Here is a 22,300-nt window from a genome sequence, read left to right as displayed (position 1 = left end):
TTTATTTAAAAAAGCACTAACCACTAAAGACTATTTTCACGTTGCTGTAAGGTTATGGTTGTCTCGTCCGTTGGATCACTGAAAGAGGTGATATGAAATGATTCAGAACCTCACGTTCAATGTAAACAAGTAAACGAAGCACTTCTGTTTGTGTAACCCACGCATGACGCTTTTCACTCCCCTTCACCCTCCCCTTGTACGGTTTAAATGATCTGTGACCAATTTCAGTTTGAACGTGCGTCTCAGTTAAATCGATGGATGTGAGCATCACACTGAAATTAGAAATGGTAATGAGACAAGGCTTTCAGATTCTCGACTGCCGCTTTGTCAAATCTCAGGTCGCATGTAAGGAACGTGCATTCATCAAGATGCAGTTAAACACAAATGTTATTATACGCTGGTATTAACACTCCAGGTTATGACTGTGCCAAAAACACGATTACACTATTGATTGTACTATGATAACATCTCCTCTGCCTTTAAATGATGCAGTTTGTACAAATAGTGAATGTGCAAATCTAACTTATTTACTGTTGATGTGTGTACTCGTGATAGATGTCATATGGGGTTTTGAATGTTCATGTTTAAAACTGTTGATCATCCATGTAATCTTTTCTTCTTTTGAGCTCAATAAATCAGATCATTCCAGAGCGACACGTCTCTCGGGTGCTTTCGTCTGTCAGTTTCTCGTGTTTCTAAGCATTTGTTTGCAGTAAAATGAATACTGTACGATACACGCCGTTTGGGACTTGATCCTGACACATCAGAACTGATCTGTGGTCATGTTTCTTTTAGCTTTATGTAGTAAAACTTTACCGCTGTCAAAGGTATGAGCATTTTAAACAGGTGGTGCTGAGAACGAAGGGTTTTTATCAACCTTTCACTACACGTTGTAGCGTCTTGGGTAGTGTCTTAACAATCGAAAGATCATGTATAACAGCAGTGGTTCCCAAACTGGGTCTGCGCAACCCCTAGAGGGGGCACGAGGTTATTGCAAGGGGGGCGCGACAAGGTTTTTCAGTAAGATGTCACACAAATTTCAGTACTTTTATTACATTGTTTTAAACAAAGCCCTGACAGTTCTCTATTTTAAGTATTATTATTATTATACAGTACATATAATATATTTAGTTTCTTATTTTCCTACTGCTCACTGTTAAGAGCTTACTCTTAACTTTGTACTTCATCTGCGCGTGCAAATGAAATCATATTACGTTGAAATCAAACCAATATAATTCAATAAACATTGTATGAGTTTGCAGGTAAATGACGTGTTATGAGAGTGTCTTTATGTGGGTGTGTGTAGGTGGTGGGGCTTGAGAACATGTTTCTCTGCAAAAGAAAAAAGTTTGGGAACCACTGTACAGTATGACAGTGAAATATTTTTCAAATAGGATCATGTGACTTAATTGCTAGAAAGCAGGCGGAGAACTTGTCATAGGATACTGTACATACTGTATATCTGATGTGGGTCACATTTCTCTCAGAATGAGTGACATTCAATCATGACCATCTACCCATACCGGTTTTACGGTCTGTGATTAAACGCAGCAGTGTTTGTGTGCGCAGTTTGTTCTAATGTTACTAATGCTGTCCTACTGTGAAACACACATGTAAACACACTGAGTGTGACTCAAATGAGTGTTCATCAAATAAACTTGATTTATATGACCAACGTTTTATTCATGTGCTTAAATGTTCTACAATGTAAACAGTTAATTATCATCGTATGTTTCCGTGATTGATTAATTGAACATGGTGTTTTCCTGATCAAACCCGCGGTCGGTCCTGGTCATATTTCACTCAAAATAATTGTTTTATATAGATGTGTTGTTTTATGTCAATTTAATGTTTTTATTAAATGTCTACTTTTTGAAGTTTAGAGTTAGTTTAGAAGTTTTAGATGTTTTTGTTACATTATTTTCTTAACTATAACACCCCACCCCCATTTACCTTGTACATTATTATTCATTTGATTATTTTACAAAACAACTTTTATTAATGTGTCACAGTATTCAAAATTGAATAAGAATCACAGAATCACAATAGAGAATAATGGGTAGGTACATGCAAACAGATTTCCTACATTAATACATTGCATTAATAATACCTACATTAACAATACATTGTCTGTGTATTATTTTATTATGGTCTGTCAGTTTTTTAAGTTGTTGTTCTGTTCTGGTGAGACAAATTTTCACCTGTTGGACAATAAAAACATTTCTAGACGAAATGTCATTCAGAGTTGCCATATACGCTTTGTAGTTTAACGTCTGTTTTGGTTTAAATGATTCAATGAATCAACACAAATCAATAATCCATAACAGAAAACATAGTTTAGTCATCTCATACACATGTAGTGTTCCACGGTACACTCCGCCCATGGTCTGTCTCTATATCTCTGTATGTTGTCTTTGTGATTGACAGGTCATGGAGTGAAGTTAGTAGTCTCTCAGACTCAGAAGGCAGTCCTCAATGGTGTAGAATGTCCGTGTCCCAGAATGCACCTGGCAGTTTTATAACCAATGGCAGTGGGAGTGGAATCATCACCCCGTCAGAACCTGGAACCACGGTCAAAACGCTCATCAAGTCCTTTGACACGACCTTACCAAGTGAGCGCATGAACTTTTTTCTCTTCCGTTTCTGATTTCTGCCTCCCACCCATCCATAAACATGAATGTCCAGGATCATACAATAAATATTAGGCAGCGTTTATATGGTGCCACTATCAGGGTGAAACAGATGCTGTATCTCAATCTGAGCTAATGATGTAATGCTCTCCAAACATCTCCCGTCTGCAGTCACAATGCGTCTGTGACTCACGGACAGGAAAGTCTGGCTCGTATTGCATCAGCCGGGTCTCTCAAATCAATCCCGCTTGTCTTTGTGTTGGACAGATACTTTGGTAAGATATGAGTGGTGAGGCCGCAGGACTTCTGGTCGTTTATTAGCCCGCATGTCAGAGCAGAGAGCTTGTTTAATGTACTTAGAATAATATGACGAAGAGGCCCATTATTAATTACCTTTAGTGCACTACAGTCACTTTATTACCCTACTCTCACGACTCTATTCTGCACAACACAACTGCTGCTCTTAAAAGAAGAAGAGCTGTAAAATCTAATGTGCCATCAGACGCTTGAATGAACAAAACTGTCAACGGATGCTCAGAGACCATTTCTTTACCTTTTCAACACGCTTTTTATTTTTCCGCGTCTCGTGCCTTTGAACTGAAAGGTGTAATTTTTGTGCCACAAAAAATGAACACGTTTCTCGTCTTCCATTAACAAACACGAGGGCTTTATCTGTCAAAGCCTGTTACGCAAAGTCACTCAACCAGAAAAAGAATGTGAGCAACTGAGATTTCTGGGGTAGTCAAAAAAAGTAGTCAAAGGTGCCCCCAGAACTGTTTATTCTTCAAAATTTCTTCTTTTGTGTTTAACAGAACAAAAAAAGAGACAATAATTTTTCCTATTATGGTGCCCCAGAAGTCTCATTTGCTAACATTTTCTATATATCTTTCTTCGTGTACAACCAAACAAAGAAATTTATACAGTCTTGGAGCAACTTGAGGTCAAGTAATTCATGACTGAATTTTCATTTTCACCCTCGTGTCGTCCAAACCTGTATTACTTTCCTTCTTCTGCAGAACACAAAAGATGATATTTTGAAGAATGTTGGTAACCAAACAACATTGTCCCCCATTGACTTCCACTGTATGAACACATAACCACTGAGACGTTTCTCAAAATGTCATCCACATGAGTGTAAATAAATAATGACAATAAACTTGCTCAGTATTTCAACAGAAAAAAAATGTTTTAAACAGAGATGGCGATAGAGAGGCAAAAGAAACAGATCAACCTTCAGGTCCTTTCTTCTGAGATACTTTGTTTTGTATATGCAACTAAAAACCATTTAAACAACGTTAAAATAACATTTACTATTGCCAGTTTCAAGTGTTGAAATAAATTGTCTTAGACGGAGGCAGCAGCACAGTACAGATGCACACGTCTCCCAGAAGCCCCTTGAGCGGCATACCGGTCCGCACGGCCCCTGCTGCAGCCGTCTCACCTATGCAGGTATTACAGTACTCACGTGACACCTCTGATCCGTGCCAAACTATGAGACATGCTATCAGTGACCTTTGCTTTATACTTCTAGAGGCATTCTGGAATCAAGCTGTTGTCCACGACCCTTGAGAGAAGATTCGCATTTGGAGGCTTCCCTCACTCCGGTACTGTACAGGGACATAAAACTCATACACTGACGCATCTCATTTAGTTTATAAAAACAAACAATTTGTTTATAGTTAACACACTTATGACAGAAGTCTATGGAGCATGTTAACACGAGACTAGCGTGAAAAAATCACTTAGTAATCTTGCCAGGGCCAAGATACAGTATATCCATTTACGTTACATTTACATTCATGCATTTGTCAGATGCTTTTATGACATGCAGTGCGTTTAATGTGTTCCAATGAGATAGCAAGTCTTTCAGAAAAGACTATAAATTTACTGGTATTCAACAGCTGAAATAACATATTTTTGTATGGAATAAATACCAGAGTTTATTACAAAATACTGCACCTTCCTGTTTTTAAACCTTGTGGGATGACTTGGTTTGTGGGATTTCCGTCGTACTGTAAGTGTTTTACGGTAAACAACATTTGTTTTGTTTTTATGAACCGTGGTCTGTGTGTAAATTAGTTTCTGTGGTAGAGCTTACAGTTACTGAACCTGAAACATATCCTTAAAGTCTTAATGCTTAACCCATATAGGAATTCAAACACTTTGAAATGTAATTCATCTGTTGAGCTTTTCACAGTGCAATCCTATTATTTATTACGAATTGTAACTGGTGTATTGTGAACAATATTTCGCCATTGAGCTCCGTAAATAATAAAAACAATGACAAAGGGGGAATAGAGATTTTAGCCTTTTAACTTTTCATGTTGTAATTCTTCAGATTATGCTATGCTTTGCTTTGTTAAAGGTCCAGTTTGTGATTCTTTGGAGGAACTATTGACAGAAATGCAATATAATATACATTACTATGTGTTCAGAGGTATATAAAGACCTTGCATAATGAAGCGTTATGTTGTTATTACCTTTGAATGAGCTATTTCTATCTACACACACCACGGGTCCCCTTACAAGGGATTCTCCATGTTGTTTCTACATTAGCCCTAAACGGACAAACTGCTCCACAGAGCGCATTTCGTAAATATGTATCTCCTTCAGCAAAGAAGCGAAAACGTGACGACATCTTTGTCCTTTGTCAGCCACCGTAGAGCTTTGAGCGGGAGGCGTGGAGTGAGCCGTTGGTTGCAATTCACAACCTCACCACTAGATGCTGCTAAATTTCCTACACTGGACCTTTAACTATCCCGTTTCTTAAATTTTAAAGAAGTTGTTCTTGTCATTTATTTATTCTTCTTTTGCTTGTCATTTATTTACACTTATGTCATTCTAAACCTGTATGACACAAAATGAGGTCATTTACAGTAAGCGACCGCTGAAGTGAGATTTAAACACTCTATTGAACTATTCCTTTAAATAAATATTAGGTCATTAAAGCTTCTGAACTTTTGGAAAGTAGTGTTAATATGTCCTCGGAGAGCGACGATTCCCCAGATACGTGGTAAAATGAGGCCAGATAAGAACTGAGGATAATAGGACACGATGTTTCCCTACAGACCTGTTGTTCTGTCTCTCTCAGGGTCATGTGATGAAACGAAGCCCTCGTCTCTTATGAGGAAGAGTCCATCCCTGGAGTCAGTGATTAAAATTCCAGCTCATTTCAACAGCCGGACCTCCTCATTCACTTACAACAAAGCCAACAGCAAACTCAAGTAAGCTTCACACACGTCTTTCCCACTAGAGGCACTAAAGCAACTTTTGAGATTATCCGCCTGACTCAGTCTTGGCAGTCTATGAAAGACACAGCTACTTCTTTAGCTCAAAATGTTTATTCAGATGAAGTGGGGATATGAGCTATAAAATGAGTCAGAGCAGAAAGGCCCTAAACCGTATTTCTCATCCGTGAACTTGAAGCACATTCTTCTGTTGGTTCGCCATGTTGTTCTATGAGCTAACCCCAGCTGTCCTGCTCAGAAACAGTGCCTGCAGCCCTCGGTGACTCACACTTTATACGAAATCACGTCAGACAAGACTGATATGAAGAACAAAAGTTTTGACACAAAACTTCTTCGATTTTCTTGTCCTAATGGCTGGAATACACTGCAAGACTTTTAAAATCTGGACAGACATCACACACTTGCAGACTTTTTGAAAGTTTCAGATAGAAACACACTAACTGATAAAATCTGCAGACTGGCACAGACTTTCTGCAACAAGTCCAGACTGAAAATCTGGGCAAAAGTCTTGTAGTGTATTTTAGCCTTTGGCGGGGTAACCGATTTCCGAATTACGCTTTAGACAACTTAGTCGGGCCGAGTACCAAAACAACCTCGTAGCCAATCAGCAGTAAGGTGCACAGTGCACAGGACGGACATTAGCCGAGCGCTGGCGAAAGTTTTTTTTTGTAGCTCAGTGGTAAGAGCATGGCGCATACAACGCCAAGGTCGTGGGTTGGATCCCAGGGGATTGCACATACTTAGAAACAAAATGTATAGTATAATGCAATGTAAGTCGCTTTGGATAAAAGCTTCTGACAAATGCATAAATGTAAATGTAAATGTTAATGGGGCCTAAATCATCTCATATATAAATTGATGCTCCAGGTAAACTTGGCATGCACTGGTTGTTTATTACAAAATAATAAGCTGCAGAAAAAGTTTTCATGTAATCAGCAATTATAGATGTATAGTGGCCTTTCCAGTCCAGTGTTTGTTGAATTTCAACTAAATCAAACCTCAGGAGTGACAGAAAGTCATCCAACAGCAATGTGAAAGACTGACAGCATGACAAGACACATGAAAACTGGGATAAAAATCCAGGTTATCACATAAAAATATATTTTTAAACTGTTCCTAAATACTTGTAGAAATATGACTGTGGCGAGGGGAGCGTGGTGTAGCGAGGTGTGCAGCAGGAGAGAGAGCCGGGAGACGAGCGGTAAGTGAGTGGAGTAATTACAGACGACCAACACCTGTGTCTCGTTCCAGTAAGGGCGCGGGGAGAGAATATAAACATCGGACAAAGTCACAATGGGGGGAGAGAGACGGACTCGACACGAGCAGCCACAAACCCAAACTTCTCAGTCAGCAAGGGGGACCTTCGCTGACTTCAGAGCGACACAAGCCGGGCTAGAAGGAAGGCTGTGGATTTATGTTGTGTACTTTTGATGCTCTATTTAAGTTGGTTGTTTTATTTTAGTGTGGAATAAAATCGTGTCAGTCTCGCCAACCTCGTCCTCTTCCTTCCTTATCTCCACGAACTCGCTACATTGGTGCCGAAACCCGGGAAGGAAGAAGGAGGGACACTGCCATCATGCAGGCAACATCGGGCACGCCGTTTGCGGACATCATCACGTCTCTCGCGGTCCTCCACCGCGAACAACACCAGGCGCTTCTGGACCTTCGGAATGACCACGAGCTCCGCTTCCAGTCCGTCTTCCAGGCCCAGCTCGAGGACCGCGAGAGCTTTCGGAGCTGGATGGACCAGGGGGTTCGGGTCGAAGCGTCCGCGCTGCCCGCGACAACCGCCGCCTTCTTGCCGTTGTCGAAGATGGGTCCTGAGGATGACCCCGAGGCATTTCTCGACCTGTTCGAGAAGACGGCGGAAATTAGCGGCTGGCCCCCGGAGGACTGGGCGAGGCGACTCCTGCCGTTGCTGTCGGGGGAAGCGCAACTGGCGGCCAGGCCACTGCCCATCCAGAACCTCCTGGTCTTCGACGACCTGAAGAGGGCCATCCTACAGAGGGTCGGCCGTAGCCCGGAGGAACATCGGCAGCGATTCCGGTCGCTGGGGCTCGGCGAAAGCGGTCGTCCTTTCGTGATGGCCCACCAGCTCCGGGATTCGTGCCGCAAATGGCTCCTGGCTGGGAACGGTGACGTCGAAGACATCATCGACCGTGTGGTGCTGGAGCAGTTCATCGCTCGGCTTCCCAAGAAAACGGCCGAGTGGGTCCAGTGCCACCGCCCGACGTCGCTGGGCTCAGCCATCCAGCTGGCTGAAGACCAGATGGTGGTGTGCCCCGGGGTTGGCGAACCCCTTCCGGCTGTCTCTCTCTCCTCTCCGGAGGCTGTTTCTCTCTCCCCCTCTTCTCTCTCTCTCTCTCCTGTCCCTACACCCAGGTCCCGTCCCCCCGGTCCACCACGAGTGCCGCCGCGGCGACGGTTCCCACCGGCCGTGAGCTACACGAGCGCGTACCGTGCTCCACCCCGCGGATTCCCGGACGGCAATGGGTCCAATCTCTCTCCGCGCCCCTCCCGTGCTCCACTCCCCGCCACTCGGATGGCGGAGACGCCTGGGCCGGTCTGTTGGCGCTGCGGGGACCCGGACCATTGGGTCGACCGGTGTCCAGTGATGGAGGTTGGGACGATGATCCGGGTCCCCGACACGCCACAGAATGTTGGTAACCAAACAACATTGTCCCCCATTGACTTCCACTGTATGAACACAAAACCACTGAGACGTTTCTCAAAATGTCATCCACATGAGAGTAAATAAATAATGACAATAAACTTGCTCAGTATTTCAACAGAAAAAAAATGTTTTAAACAGAGATGGCGATAGAGAGGCAAAAGAAACAGATCAACCTTCAGGTCCTTTCTTCTGAGATACTTTGTTTTGTATATGCAACTAAAAACCATTTAAACAACGTTAAAATAACATTTACTATTGCCAGTTTCAAGTGTTGAAATAAATTGTCTTAGACGGAGGCAGCAGCACAGTACAGATGCACACGTCTCCCAGAAGCCCCTTGAGCGGCATACCGGTCCGCACGGCCCCTGCTGCAGCCGTCTCACCTATGCAGGTATTACAGTACTCACGTGACACCTCTGATCCGTGCCAAACTATGAGACATGCTATCAGTGACCTTTGCTTTATACTTCTAGAGGCATTCTGGAATCAAGCTGTTGTCCACGACCCTTGAGAGAAGATTCGCATTTGGAGGCTTCCCTCACTCCGGTACTGTACAGGGACATAAAACTCATACACTGACGCATCTCATTTAGTTTATAAAAACAAACAATTTGTTTATAGTTAACACACTTATGACAGAAGTCTATGGAGCATGTTAACACGAGACTAGCGTGAAAAAATCACTTAGTAATCTTGCCAGGGCCAAGATACAGTATATCCATTTACGTTACATTTACATTCATGCATTTGTCAGATGCTTTTATGACATGCAGTGCGTTTAATGTGTTCCAATGAGATAGCAAGTCTTTCAGAAAAGACTATAAATTTACTGGTATTCAACAGCTGAAATAACATATTTTTGTATGGAATAAATACCAGAGTTTATTACAAAATACTGCACCTTCCTGTTTTTAAACCTTGTGGGATGACTTGGTTTGTGGGATTTCCGTCGTACTGTAAGTGTTTTACGGTAAACAACATTTGTTTTGTTTTTATGAACCGTGGTCTGTGTGTAAATTAGTTTCTGTGGTAGAGCTTACAGTTACTGAACCTGAAACATATCCTTAAAGTCTTAATGCTTAACCCATATAGGAATTCAAACACTTTGAAATGTAATTCATCTGTTGAGCTTTTCACAGTGCAATCCTATTATTTATTACGAATTGTAACTGGTGTATTGTGAACAATATTTCGCCATTGAGCTCCGTAAATAATAAAAACAATGACAAAGGGGGAATAGAGATTTTAGCCTTTTAACTTTTCATGTTGTAATTCTTCAGATTATGCTATGCTTTGCTTTGTTAAAGGTCCAGTTTGTGATTCTTTGGAGGAACTATTGACAGAAATGCAATATAATATACATTACTATGTGTTCAGAGGTATATAAAGACCTTGCATAATGAAGCGTTATGTTGTTATTACCTTTGAATGAGCTATTTCTATCTACACACACCACGGGTCCCCTTACAAGGGATTCTCCATGTTGTTTCTACAGTAGCCCTAAACGGACAAACTGCTCCACAGAGCGCATTTCGTAAATATGTATCTCCTTCAGCAAAGAAGCGAAAACGTGACGACATCTTTGTCCTTTGTCAGCCACCGTAGAGCTTTGAGCGGGAGGCGTGGAGTGAGCCGTTGGTTGCAATTCACAACCTCACCACTAGATGCTGCTAAATTTCCTACACTGGACCTTTAACTATCCCGTTTCTTAAATTTTAAAGAAGTTGTTCTTGTCATTTATTTATTCTTCTTTTGCTTGTCATTTATTTACACTTATGTCATTCTAAACCTGTATGACACAAAATGAGGTCATTTACAGTAAGCGACCGCTGAAGTGAGATTTAAACACTCTATTGAACTATTCCTTTAAATAAATATTAGGTCATTAAAGCTTCTGAACTTTTGGAAAGTAGTGTTAATATGTCCTCGGAGAGCGACGATTCCCCAGATACGTGGTAAAATGAGGCCAGATAAGAACTGAGGATAATAGGACACGATGTTTCCCTACAGACCTGTTGTTCTGTCTCTCTCAGGGTCATGTGATGAAACGAAGCCCTCGTCTCTTATGAGGAAGAGTCCATCCCTGGAGTCAGTGATTAAAATTCCAGCTCATTTCAACAGCCGGACCTCCTCATTCACTTACAACAAAGCCAACAGCAAACTCAAGTAAGCTTCACACACGTCTTTCCCACTAGAGGCACTAAAGCAACTTTTGAGATTATCCGCCTGACTCAGTCTTGGCAGTCTATGAAAGACACAGCTACTTCTTTAGCTCAAAATGTTTATTCAGATGAAGTGGGGATATGAGCTATAAAATGAGTCAGAGCAGAAAGGCCCTAAACCGTATTTCTCATCCGTGAACTTGAAGCACATTCTTCTGTTGGTTCGCCATGTTGTTCTATGAGCTAACCCCAGCTGTCCTGCTCAGAAACAGTGCCTGCAGCCCTCGGTGACTCACACTTTATACGAAATCACGTCAGACAAGACTGATATGAAGAACAAAAGTTTTGACACAAAACTTCTTCGATTTTCTTGTCCTAATGGCTGGAATACACTGCAAGACTTTTAAAATCTGGACAGACATCACACACTTGCAGACTTTTTGAAAGTTTCAGATAGAAACACACTAACTGATAAAATCTGCAGACTGGCACAGACTTTCTGCAACAAGTCCAGACTGAAAATCTGGGCAAAAGTCTTGTAGTGTATTTTAGCCTTTGGCGGGGTAACCGATTTCCGAATTACGCTTTAGACAACTTAGTCGGGCCGAGTACCAAAACAACCTCGTAGCCAATCAGCAGTAAGGTGCACAGTGCACAGGACGGACATTAGCCGAGCGCTGGCGAAAGTTTTTTTTTGTAGCTCAGTGGTAAGAGCATGGCGCATACAACGCCAAGGTCGTGGGTTGGATCCCAGGGGATTGCACATACTTAGAAACAAAATGTATAGTATAATGCAATGTAAGTCGCTTTGGATAAAAGCTTCTGACAAATGCATAAATGTAAATGTAAATGTTAATGGGGCCTAAATCATCTCATATATAAATTGATGCTCCAGGTAAACTTGGCATGCACTGGTTGTTTATTACAAAATAATAAGCTGCAGAAAAAGTTTTCATGTAATCAGCAATTATAGATGTATAGTGGCCTTTCCAGTCCAGTGTTTGTTGAATTTCAACTAAATCAAACCTCAGGAGTGACAGAAAGTCATCCAACAGCAATGTGAAAGACTGACAGCATGACAAGACACATGAAAACTGGGATAAAAATCCAGGTTATCACATAAAAATATATTTTTAAACTGTTCCTAAATACTTGTAGAAATATGACTGTGGCGAGGGGAGCGTGGTGTAGCGAGGTGTGCAGCAGGAGAGAGAGCCGGGAGACGAGCGGTAAGTGAGTGGAGTAATTACAGACGACCAACACCTGTGTCTCGTTCCAGTAAGGGCGCGGGGAGAGAATATAAACATCGGACAAAGTCACAATGGGGGGAGAGAGACGGACTCGACACGAGCTGCCACAAACCCAAACTTCTCAGTCAGCAAGGGGGACCTTCGCTGACTTCAGAGCGACACAAGCCGGGCTAGAAGGAAGGCTGTGGATTTATGTTGTGTACTTTTGATGCTCTATTTAAGTTGGTTGTTTTATTTTAGTGTGGAATAAAATCGTGTCAGTCTCGCCAACCTCGTCCTCTTCCTTCCTTATCTCCACGAACCCGCTACAATGACTGTTGTATTGATTAAAAGTGAATCTGAACTTGTTTTCTTTGCAGTATTTGAGGTCTAACGAAATACAGAGCATCTTTTCTGTTGTTTTCACCTGTTTCTCTAGTTTTCATTTTCTGCAAATAAATGCAAATAGAAACAATGTTTTTATTTGAAATTTGGGATAAATATTGTTAGTAGTTCACAGAATGACACAAAAATGATCATTTGACCTAAACGCACACCTATAAATAGGAAATTCAGAAAAACTGAAAATAATTTTGGAATGGTCTCTTCATTTCTCCATGGCTGCATGTACTGTATGTAGTATGTTTACATGTAGTATGTTACAAAAATGCAAAATTATGCCATTTACATTATTACGAATAATAAGCATAGCAGGGTTATATGCAGTATAGCCAATAAATGTGCTGCATCTCCCAGCACCAGATAGGAAATGATAATAAAGCCGTGATGAAGAAGAGAGGTCACATACGTGTCATCTTCCCATGAGGACACACACTAGACAATCTTTCATGCTGTGTGTGTCACAGCGGCGACCCCCGTGTACCCGCTGCTCTCTCACATGTGTGTGAGGATTTTAGCAGCACTTAAACACTCCAACAGGCCAAAGTCACGTACAGTCTGCCATTACGTTTTTCTCCCATGTACAGTACTTTGACACTGCGTCTACACCGGACGCGACAGTCTGGACAACATTTAAAATTATAATGGGTTCTAATGCGTTTCTAATGTCTTTTGTTGTGTCGCGCCGGTCACGTCTGGTGTAGACACGGTGTGAGAAGATGTTCAGTGTTTGCCTTGGCACGCAGTTGTACACAGACGGTTTTAAAGCATTTAATTCAAACAGAGAAATGCTGCCGGTAGGAATGCATGGCATCTCAGTTATAGTGACAAATAACACCTGAGTACAGTTGTTGTTTTACTGACGTGTGTGTTTGTGTCCCCGATGCTAGTGTGGAAAGAACAGACCCTCTGTCTGCTCTGGCGCGGGAGTACGGTGGATCTAAGAGGAATGCTCTACTGAAGTGGTGCCAGAAGAAAACAGAGGGCTATCCGGTAAGGAGCACAGATCCTGACCCCTCTCTCTCTCTCTCTCTCTCTCTCTCTCTCTCTCTCTCTCTCTGTCTCTCGCTCGCTCCCTCATTCTGTCAGTGACGTTTTATTGGTCGGACTGTTCAAATACTGCATTGCAAAGGGAATGAAAAGTAATTTATGGGTTTTACAGTGAAGTGTGTATCTTCCACGCCACAAGTTTCCAAAATGAAATTGCACTTTAAAATGGTTTGAGGCACAAACAGCTCCGCCTCAAATTTATGTCATCTGTTGAGTCAATGGAGAGGATCAGAGATCATTTTTGTAGGCTAACCCGGAAGTAAGGGCCGCGCTGGTTCCCTCGACTGAAAGCCTATGCATTTTTCCCATAGACTTTTGGAAGATCGCAAAAATAAACTCTGTGATTAACAAAGGTTTATGATGTTTGCACGATTTGTCTATCAGATTAACACCACATTTGTTACTTACTGTCTTATAGCTGTCTTGTCTTATGCGTATACACATATTGGAATATGTATCTAATAAAAAATATTTTTGTTGTTGTTTACAAAAGCTTTAAGTGCCTCGTTAAAAAAAAATCAGTGGTCCCTCCCCCCTTTAAAGTAGCCAATAGCATTTAGTTGACCTCACAGCCTGGAATTTGATGACAAGCTTAAGTGCAGAATGATGTCATCAAAAGCATTAATGCGTATTGGTGAAAGTGGGAAATGCTGTAATTTTTGAATGCTTACTTTATATCTTAAAAATCTGAATTTTATTAAATTTGTTAATTTTTCCTCAAGGCTGACTTACTTAAAAAAACTTTAATTTCTTAAAACTTAAATTTAATTTTAACTTTTTGTTTTCATTGCATAGTTTTAATGTCCTTCATCTTTGACATTCCTATTAATTAAAATCAATCTGAATTCTCTCCCTGTCCTCCCACTTACTTTGTGTTATTTTTGTCTTTTTCTCTCTCATCCTCTTTCGTATTCCACTGCCTCTTTTACTTTTAAACTTCACCACAAAGCAAATACTCTTCACAAAAGAATTCACTTGTCAGAGCGCAGAGCAAACATTCTCAGGCTCCTGGCGGCGAATGTCCACAGAAATACATTCTGCATTTATCCAATAATCCAATAATAACTTTGCCAAGACCAATTACAATAAACATTGCGGGGACATTTCGTCAGAAAACATTGTTTCACAAATTGTCCTCACAAGGGGAACAGTAGCTGTGTAAAGAGCATGTATCGACAGAAGACGTCTTGTGGTGTCTGCATCAGGTAAGGGATAATCCACAGCTACCCGTGCGTTAAAGGGGGTTTAATGCACGACGTGGAGGCCAAGAACCACCCGACGCGAAGAATACTCGATTCTGATTGGCTGGTAGCTGTGCATTAAAACCCTTTAACGCACGGCTAGCTGTGGTTTATCCCTTATTATACCATGGTCTTTTTGAATACTCGATTCTGATTGGCTGGAAGGTGTGCATTAAAATCTTTTAACGCACGGCTAGCTGTGGATTATCCCGCTTATACCATGGTCATTTGCCAAGTTTTATTGATGTTTACAGTGAAATTTTAGATCAAACAGGTGAAAATTACAGTGATTTTGACAGTTAAATTTCAAATGTAATCAAACTTCCTGGAGCTACCTGTGCGTTAAAGGGTTTTAATGCACACCTTCCAGCCAATCAGAATCGAGTATTCAAACAGACCATGGTATAACAACATTTATTTCAGTGTTGTTGTTTTATAGCATGGTATGGTGTATAACAAGGTAAATTGGGATTTCTACCACGGGGGTCCGTGTCAGGCAGCGATGTGTTCTTGAAAGAATATAGTGTGTAATTGGGCATGTGCGGATGTGCGCGAGGAGCTAATGTTTCTTCTGCTTCTCTCGTGGTTTTATTAGTTTGTATGAGACACATTAAACCCTTAGGGGACCAGACCAAAGGCTCTGCCATTGTCATGTGTAAGAGTAAGATTAGCGGTTAAAGTACCCTCAGATGCTAAACAAATTGAAGGAGGTGTGCTGGCGTAACCAGAACACAGCGGTCAATTCATGGTGATCTATTTAAGCAGCTGCTACAGGCAGACTGCCCTCAGGTGACCTGCTCTGGCTGTTATTAGCCAATTGTAAATATAGCTTAGCTTTGTTAAACATGGAAAAGCTCAGCTGGACGTCAGGTGTCTTAAGTCACAACAGACGGTACACTGTTTAGTCATGGGTCACAGTATGGTTACAGCCGATTCTATCGTTTCGTAATGCTAATTCAGAGGGGTTCCTGACAAGACAAACGGTGACTTTAAATGGAGCTGACCACCATTACGCTGGAACCCACAGTTTACGTCATAACTTTGCAACTGTGTATTTTTTCTTCCTATTTTGTCCTTTCTGGGGTAGTGGCAGGATAGCGGGAATTGTCCGAACATTGGCGTAAGCCCTCAATTCTCAAGAGGGTGAAATAACGAGCATTCTGTGGCCGGAATGCAATAAGAGGCTCAAACTAATAGCTGCAGATTTCAGCATTGAAAATAATAAGGCTATAACATTGTCTGGGTGGTGGATAGGGAGGTTGTGCCAGACAGTGGGTCTGCTAACTGTTCAGTTTAACACGACTGTAAAATGACGTGTGGTTTAAAATGTTGTCTGTGGATACGTTGTGTGGTCTGATGGTAACTTGCTCACTCATGTCACGAATAATGCAACATGGACACAAATCTCTAAAAACGTGGATGGGGATTCATTCATGGAGTAAAGGGAACACGGTTTAAATAAAGCTTGCTGGTGGTGACGTTGATTGATACATCCGTTCATAGCCTCGTGTTAGCTTTTTACCTCTGGCGATTGTATTTAGGCTTCAAAAATAGCAAATACTGTGTTTTAATTTGTAAAGGTTATCTTGATGGACAAAACGTGTAAACATCATAAACCTTTGTTAATCACAAATCGTATTTTGTTAGGTCTTAAGATGACCTGTGTTCAGGGGTCCTGAAATGAAAAGGTTTGGGAACCCCATGTGCTAAAGTAAGCAAAATAATGTTATTTTTGTGTTTTTATGACCCAGGCATATTTCACCTATTTATTCCTTATTCCCAGTCTCTGAGCATGTGTTTTCTCATTCGTTGCTCACTCAGCATGAAAATCCACCCATTAATCCATTTTAAGAGTGTCCGTCGTGAAGAGGCGTAGACGAGAGATTGTGTTGATGGGAACAGCAATGGCCACAGGCCTCTTCTCACATGGCAGGGCTGAGAAAAGGTTAGCAGAAGAACACATGCTCCAAATCGAGTTTAATACGGGCTGAGGAAAAGGTCAAGGAAGGCTACTGGTCCACTATGTCATAAGAGACATCAGCCGTGAGAACAGAGGACGACTAATTACCCGCTAACACGTTAAGATGGACACCACTGTCACCTGTGAATATACACACACATATCCATCCCTTCTCTCAAAGCTGGCTTAAATCTCACTTCCATTCTCATCCATTCACATCACCATCACTCATAGCCATCCTACATCTCCTGCAAACCTCAGTGGGACGGTCTCATTGGCTGTCGAGCGGCAGGTGGGTGGTGTTTATGTACTCAAGTGTTCCGTGCGAGACCCCCGTGACTGTGTTTGAAGGTTAAGAAATGATTAGTTTAGTTCTACTACCATTTGCTTAGAGATGAGCCCTATTACAAGAGGCATTATGAGTAAAACGCTATGAGTATTGACTGGCACAGACGCACACACACACACACGGCTGCACAGTTCAAATGATGTGTCAGGGAACTGCCTGCTTTATTGTTCTCATCCGTCTTGTTTGGAGCCTGTATGGCCGGTGTCTGAACCCCCACTCGCAGATTTATTAGATGTTATCACATTATGTAATAACTAATTGTGAATGCTGCAATAGCCTTGTTCTGCGCTCTTCACTGTGCAAGGTCAACATACAACAGATGCAAAACATTTCCATTTAAGCAATTCAATTTTATTACATTTGTTTTTACACTGCAAAAAATGGCTTTCTTTCCAAGTCTTTTTTTCTCGTTTTCCAGTAAAAATGTCTAAACATTCTTGAATCAAGAAGCATTTTCTTGATGAGCAAACTGACCTCAGAAAATAAGTCTTGTTTTTAGTAAAAAAATATGAAATTTCGGTGAATTTATGCTTAAAGCAAGCAAAAAATCTGCCAATGGGGTAAGAAAAATAATCTTGAATTGAGTGACTAAGAAAAAGGTCAACCTTAATTCAAGATGATTTTTCTTACCCCGTTGGCAGATTTTTTTTTGCTTGTTTTAAGCACAAATTCACTGAAATTTCATATTTTTTTTACCAAAGACAAGACTTATTTTCTTAGGTCATTTTGCTCATCAAGAAAATGCATCTTGATTCAAGAATTTGTAGACATTTTTACTGGAAACAAGAAAAAAGACTAAGGCGCTGTGTCCACCGAGGCGTTTACGCCTGCAGCCGACGTGTTTTTTCAATTGTTTCCTATGGAAACGCCGCGCTTTTAAAAAAAAGCCATCAGCTGACGTTTTGAATAAATGAAAGAACGTCAAATATGAGAAATGAAAGAAAGAAAGAACCAAATAAAAGCAGAATGAGAAAGAATGAATAAATGAAGGACGAATGAATGAAAGACAGTAGGTGCGAGAGGCTGTAGGAATGTGATGCTGGGCTGATGTTAGTCAGTAATGATTGAGTTGATGTTAGAGGAGTGTGTCTAATGAACACAGCGTGACAATCACTGAAACATCACTTCACTTGATCTGTTTCTCCCGGGACCGTCAATAACACACACGCTCTGCTTTACAGATTTATCACAGTCCTCACTGTGTTTCACACGCTAGCAGTATGTTTGAACAGTACGCGTGTAGCTTACATCTGAAAGCTTTGTTGTTCTTGTATGTATCGTATGTGAGAATTCTCATCACTGTGCTCACGGGACGTGTCGTCGCCAAGGATACAGCCATGCTAATTTAAATAAACAGGTCGCCACACTCTCATCAGCATACGCGCAGGCAAACATCCTTTACGCCAGAGAGTCTTAATGTTATGTGCCTCCAGAGGTTTTTCTGGCCCTCAGGACTCCATGCTACGTGTGAAGGCCGTGCTGCACGTAGACCACGTTAAAATGTCAGCGTCTGCGAATGGAATTGATCATGGAGGACTCGTAATAATGTAGTGCTGGACACAGCGTGAATGATGGAAACTTAATGAGCACGCACACCACATGTTTGTATGCAGAAGCACTCGTACAATCACTGCTTTTGTCTGCTGGGTTCACCTCTGGACGTTGTTTTGATTCACTTCTTTGTGTGATATTTTTAGCGTCCTTTTTTAATAGCGATGCACGGGTGGAGGATCGCTCTTGATTTTTAAAATGATGTGCAACATGCCGTTTTTCTAGGCTTAAAATTTGCGTTACATGGTTCAATAGAACTTAAGCGTTATTGATGGACTGTGAAGCATGATGTCGATTACCATAGAAAATCATTTTGACTTTCATCTCGACCCTCACTTTGTAAAACCAAGCATATGTCGAGTGAGGTAAATCATTCAGGAGGGTTTAAAGCAAAGACTTTTTGTCGCGCATCACAATATAACCGTTTTCGCATATTTATGCAATTTTGGCAAATGCTTTTATCAAAAACAATCTCAATTTTATCTTCTATACATCAATGAGATTAAATGGAAAACAAATGGAAGCTTTTGCTAAAGTCTCATCTGCGTCTCAGATATTTCTCCTGAGAAAAAGATCCAGAAATGTCACAGATTAGCGTTTCAGACGTGATCTCATGGCCCGGTTTCAAGAAACCCATAGGATAAGAAAACCCTTCATTCTAATTGTAATAGTATTGTTACTGAGGGGTTTTCTTACCGTAATGGGTTTCTTGAAATTGGGCCCAGATTTGTCAAGTCTGCAATCAAACGTCAACATTATTGAAGATCTCAATATAAACTCAAACATTTCTCATCAAATTTACACAAATCCAAATCATTTTACCTCTACATTCATTTTACACCTCCATACTCTTCATGGATTTCAACAATCATCTCATTTGATTCTCAAACTGGGGGCCCAATATGGATCCAGGGGTGCCTCAAATTTTATGGCATTTTATTAAATATAGAAATTGATCTTAAATTTTATGCAATTAAACATCAGAAAAATAAGACTACCAGCCTAAAGAATTGATGTTTCAGCATTGTATGACTGAATCTTTGTACGACTGTGCATCACAAAGCAACGGCACTGATATATTTTAAGATATTTCTGAGTTATATTCAGTTAAGACAGGTCAAACATCCATTTTAGTCTGGTACTAGCTTTAGGCCTTCACTGTGAAACCAGGCCTAAGTTTAAAATTGTAAGTCTTTATTTGGGGGGCCGCACAGCGATGGGGGGGGCCTTACAACGAAAACGTTTGAGAACCACTGTTCTAAGCATGTTCAAGAGAAACATCTGAGTACAAGTTGATCCTTAAATGAAACAAAATTTTAGAACTCTCATACATTTGATTCATTTGAAAAGATGAAGTTTATCCGAATAGAAGCTTTGTGTCAGTGACACGGTGGCTTAAAAAATAACTTCTCAACTCGAAACGTAATCCGTCCCAATATTAATTTCCCGAAAAAAACTTTTCCCACTGCAGACCCTTTTTAAACTTTCTTTGAAGGACTTTATTTAGGTCAGCTGCATTTTTTTCCAAAAAATCCTAACAAAAAGCCGTCCCCGGAGCTGTTTGTTTAGGATGAAGACAATAAGAAATGAAAACAGGGGGTCGGCGGGTCCCTTTAAACAGAGGAATCAGCTGGGCCTGAACTGCATCCGCCTCTCTCTGTCGTTCTCCTACCCTCAGAAAAACACAAACAGCACCGCTGGGGGTTCGGGACGTTCCGGGGGGGGGCTGATTTAGAGATGAAGAATGGCTTTTGGATTTAGAGAAATATGTGGTATAACGCTTCAAGATAGGGGAAGACGCCGGATGGGGGGCCTTCTTCCTCCGCTTCGCTGCTTCTCGCACATGGGGCGCTCCTCGTAGGACATGTATTCTTGGAAACGAGCGCACAGATGTTTTCCTTACCGTGCTGCATCATCGACACTTTGATCCAGAAATACCAGACCAAACAATGTCTGAAACACTGTACTTCCTCACATGCCGCTTTTTCTCAGAGCTCTAAAATTGTCAGATTAAATTTGTGCGCTTTCTGAGAAAACACGAGCGCCGCTCACCCGTGCAAAACTAGCTGCAGGCCTATTTGGAAATTGTGGCCGGTTGCCAGGGCGTCGCTTAGGGGGCTATTTTTATCCATTTTTATTACCAGGATGTAACTTTTGCTTCTCTCTGTTTAAAACATAAAATTCTAGGTTAATTTATGTATTTTTCCTTACGTGTGTTACGAAAACAACCGACATTTGCTCCAAAATCCAACCAGACAGCTGGAATTATAAATCATTATTAACAGCTTACCTTGTGAATAGGGGTATTGCATTAAGTGTTTATTAATTGTATTTATTTTTTAAATTTCCATTTCCATTTTTCCATGTTAATATTTAAATTACAGTTTGCAGCTTTAATTTAAGACAAAACCCACAATCTACGTTACTTTCTGGTCACAAAATATCACTCAGATCTGTATGAAAGTTTATTTTATTTGACTAATTATCTGTTTTATTTATTTTGATGTAGTTTTTATTATTTTTAATATATTTTGTATATATATTTTTTATATTTAAGTTACTGTTTGTCTCTTTAATTTAAGACAACACCCATAATCTCCGTTATTTTCTGGTAACAGATCTGTATGAAAGTTTTTAATTATGTTATTTTATTTATTACCTGTTTTTATTTATTTTAATGCATTTTTTATGTATTTTTAATGTCTCTTTTATTTTTTTAATTATGTTTAATATTTAAGTTACAGTTTGCAATTTTAATTTAAGACCCACAATCTCCATTATTTTCTGAATGAAAGTATTTTTTTTCTTCCTATGTCATCCATCATGTGAAAACTGTCTTTATTGTTTTTAATGTATTTTTTATTATTTCATTTATGTTTAATATTCAAGTTACAGTTTGCGTGCATCTTTAATTTAAGATGACCACAATCTCCATTTTCTGGTCACAAAATATCTGTATGAAAGTTTTTTTTTTCTTTCCTATGTCATCCATCATGTGTAAAGTCCCATCATATATAAAAGTAATAACATATTAATCCTCAACAAGCTATTGCGTTTAAGGTTTCATCACTCGTCGTTCTAACAAAAATGATGCAGGATTTAGTTAATTGTCAAAGTTTATTACCACAGATCACGGGTTCAAATTCACTAACATTAAATCTGAGTGATACCCCTAATAAAAACGAACGGTGCCAGACGCAAACTTTCCCATTGTAAAGTCCTTCACCGAGCCGTCCATCATGCAGTCGGTTAGGACTCGCTTCTCGAGTGATTGATCTACGAGTGATTACCGGCGCGTCTGAGAGGTCAGACGGACAGCGCTGAACTGTTTGAGAAGCTCTGACCCTGTCTCCTCTAGTTTATTTGTGTCTTAGCCCTCTCTAACCTCAGATTTCTCCACCACCTGTATTTATTGTCCTTATCCAGCCTGGTCCCATATAAACAGAGGCGTGGAGAACACAGATACAGCTAAACCGATGCCAGCACAAATATGTATGACTTTCTTCCTTTTTTGGGGTTTGACGGGCTGTGCATCACTGTGTGCTGGGAAAGAGCTGTCCTTAAAAATCCAACTTCGATGTTTTTCTTAAAATTGCAAGAAATATCATCAGAATTGAGGTGTAAAATGAATGTAGATTGTCAAATAATGTGGATTTGGGTCAATTTGAAGAGAAATGTTTGAGTTCCCTGTTGAAAAAAACAACATATGCTGGTTAGGTAGGTTTTGAAGCATGGTAAGCTGGTTTGTGCTGGTTTAAGCTGGTCCTGAGCTGGTTTGGGACCAGCTTAAACCAGCACAAACCAGCT

General features: G+C 40.6%; 1 protein-coding gene across 7 annotated transcripts in view; it reads left to right on the top strand.

Moving 5' to 3' along the window:
- specc1 (sperm antigen with calponin homology and coiled-coil domains 1) overlaps window positions 1–22,300 on the top strand; it is an 87,893-nt gene that overhangs the window by 47,733 nt on the left and 17,860 nt on the right. For 5 of the 7 annotated variants that reach the window (XM_057354225.1, XM_057354199.1, XM_057354216.1 and 2 more), the window contains 5 exons: window positions 2,428–2,612; window positions 3,979–4,079; window positions 4,162–4,234; window positions 5,722–5,854; window positions 7,130–7,431. In XM_057354225.1, the coding sequence (XP_057210208.1) occupies window positions 2,428–2,612; window positions 3,979–4,079; window positions 4,162–4,234; window positions 5,722–5,854; window positions 7,130–7,274 (637 nt within the window). In that variant the 3' untranslated portion in view covers window positions 7,275–7,431. Of the gene's footprint in view, window positions 1–2,427; window positions 2,613–3,978; window positions 4,080–4,161; window positions 4,235–5,721; window positions 5,855–7,008; window positions 7,432–13,232; window positions 13,336–22,300 lie in introns of those variants that run through there. The other 2 variants (XM_057354250.1, XM_057354234.1) reach the window with 2 other exon arrangements.

This window comes from Triplophysa rosa, linkage group LG2 (assembly GCF_024868665.1).
Source record: "Triplophysa rosa linkage group LG2, Trosa_1v2, whole genome shotgun sequence".
In the NCBI taxonomy this organism is placed as follows: domain Eukaryota; kingdom Metazoa; phylum Chordata; class Actinopteri; order Cypriniformes; family Nemacheilidae; genus Triplophysa; species Triplophysa rosa.
Note: the sequence above shows the minus strand (reverse complement) of the source record. Positions and strands in the feature narration are given on the sequence as shown.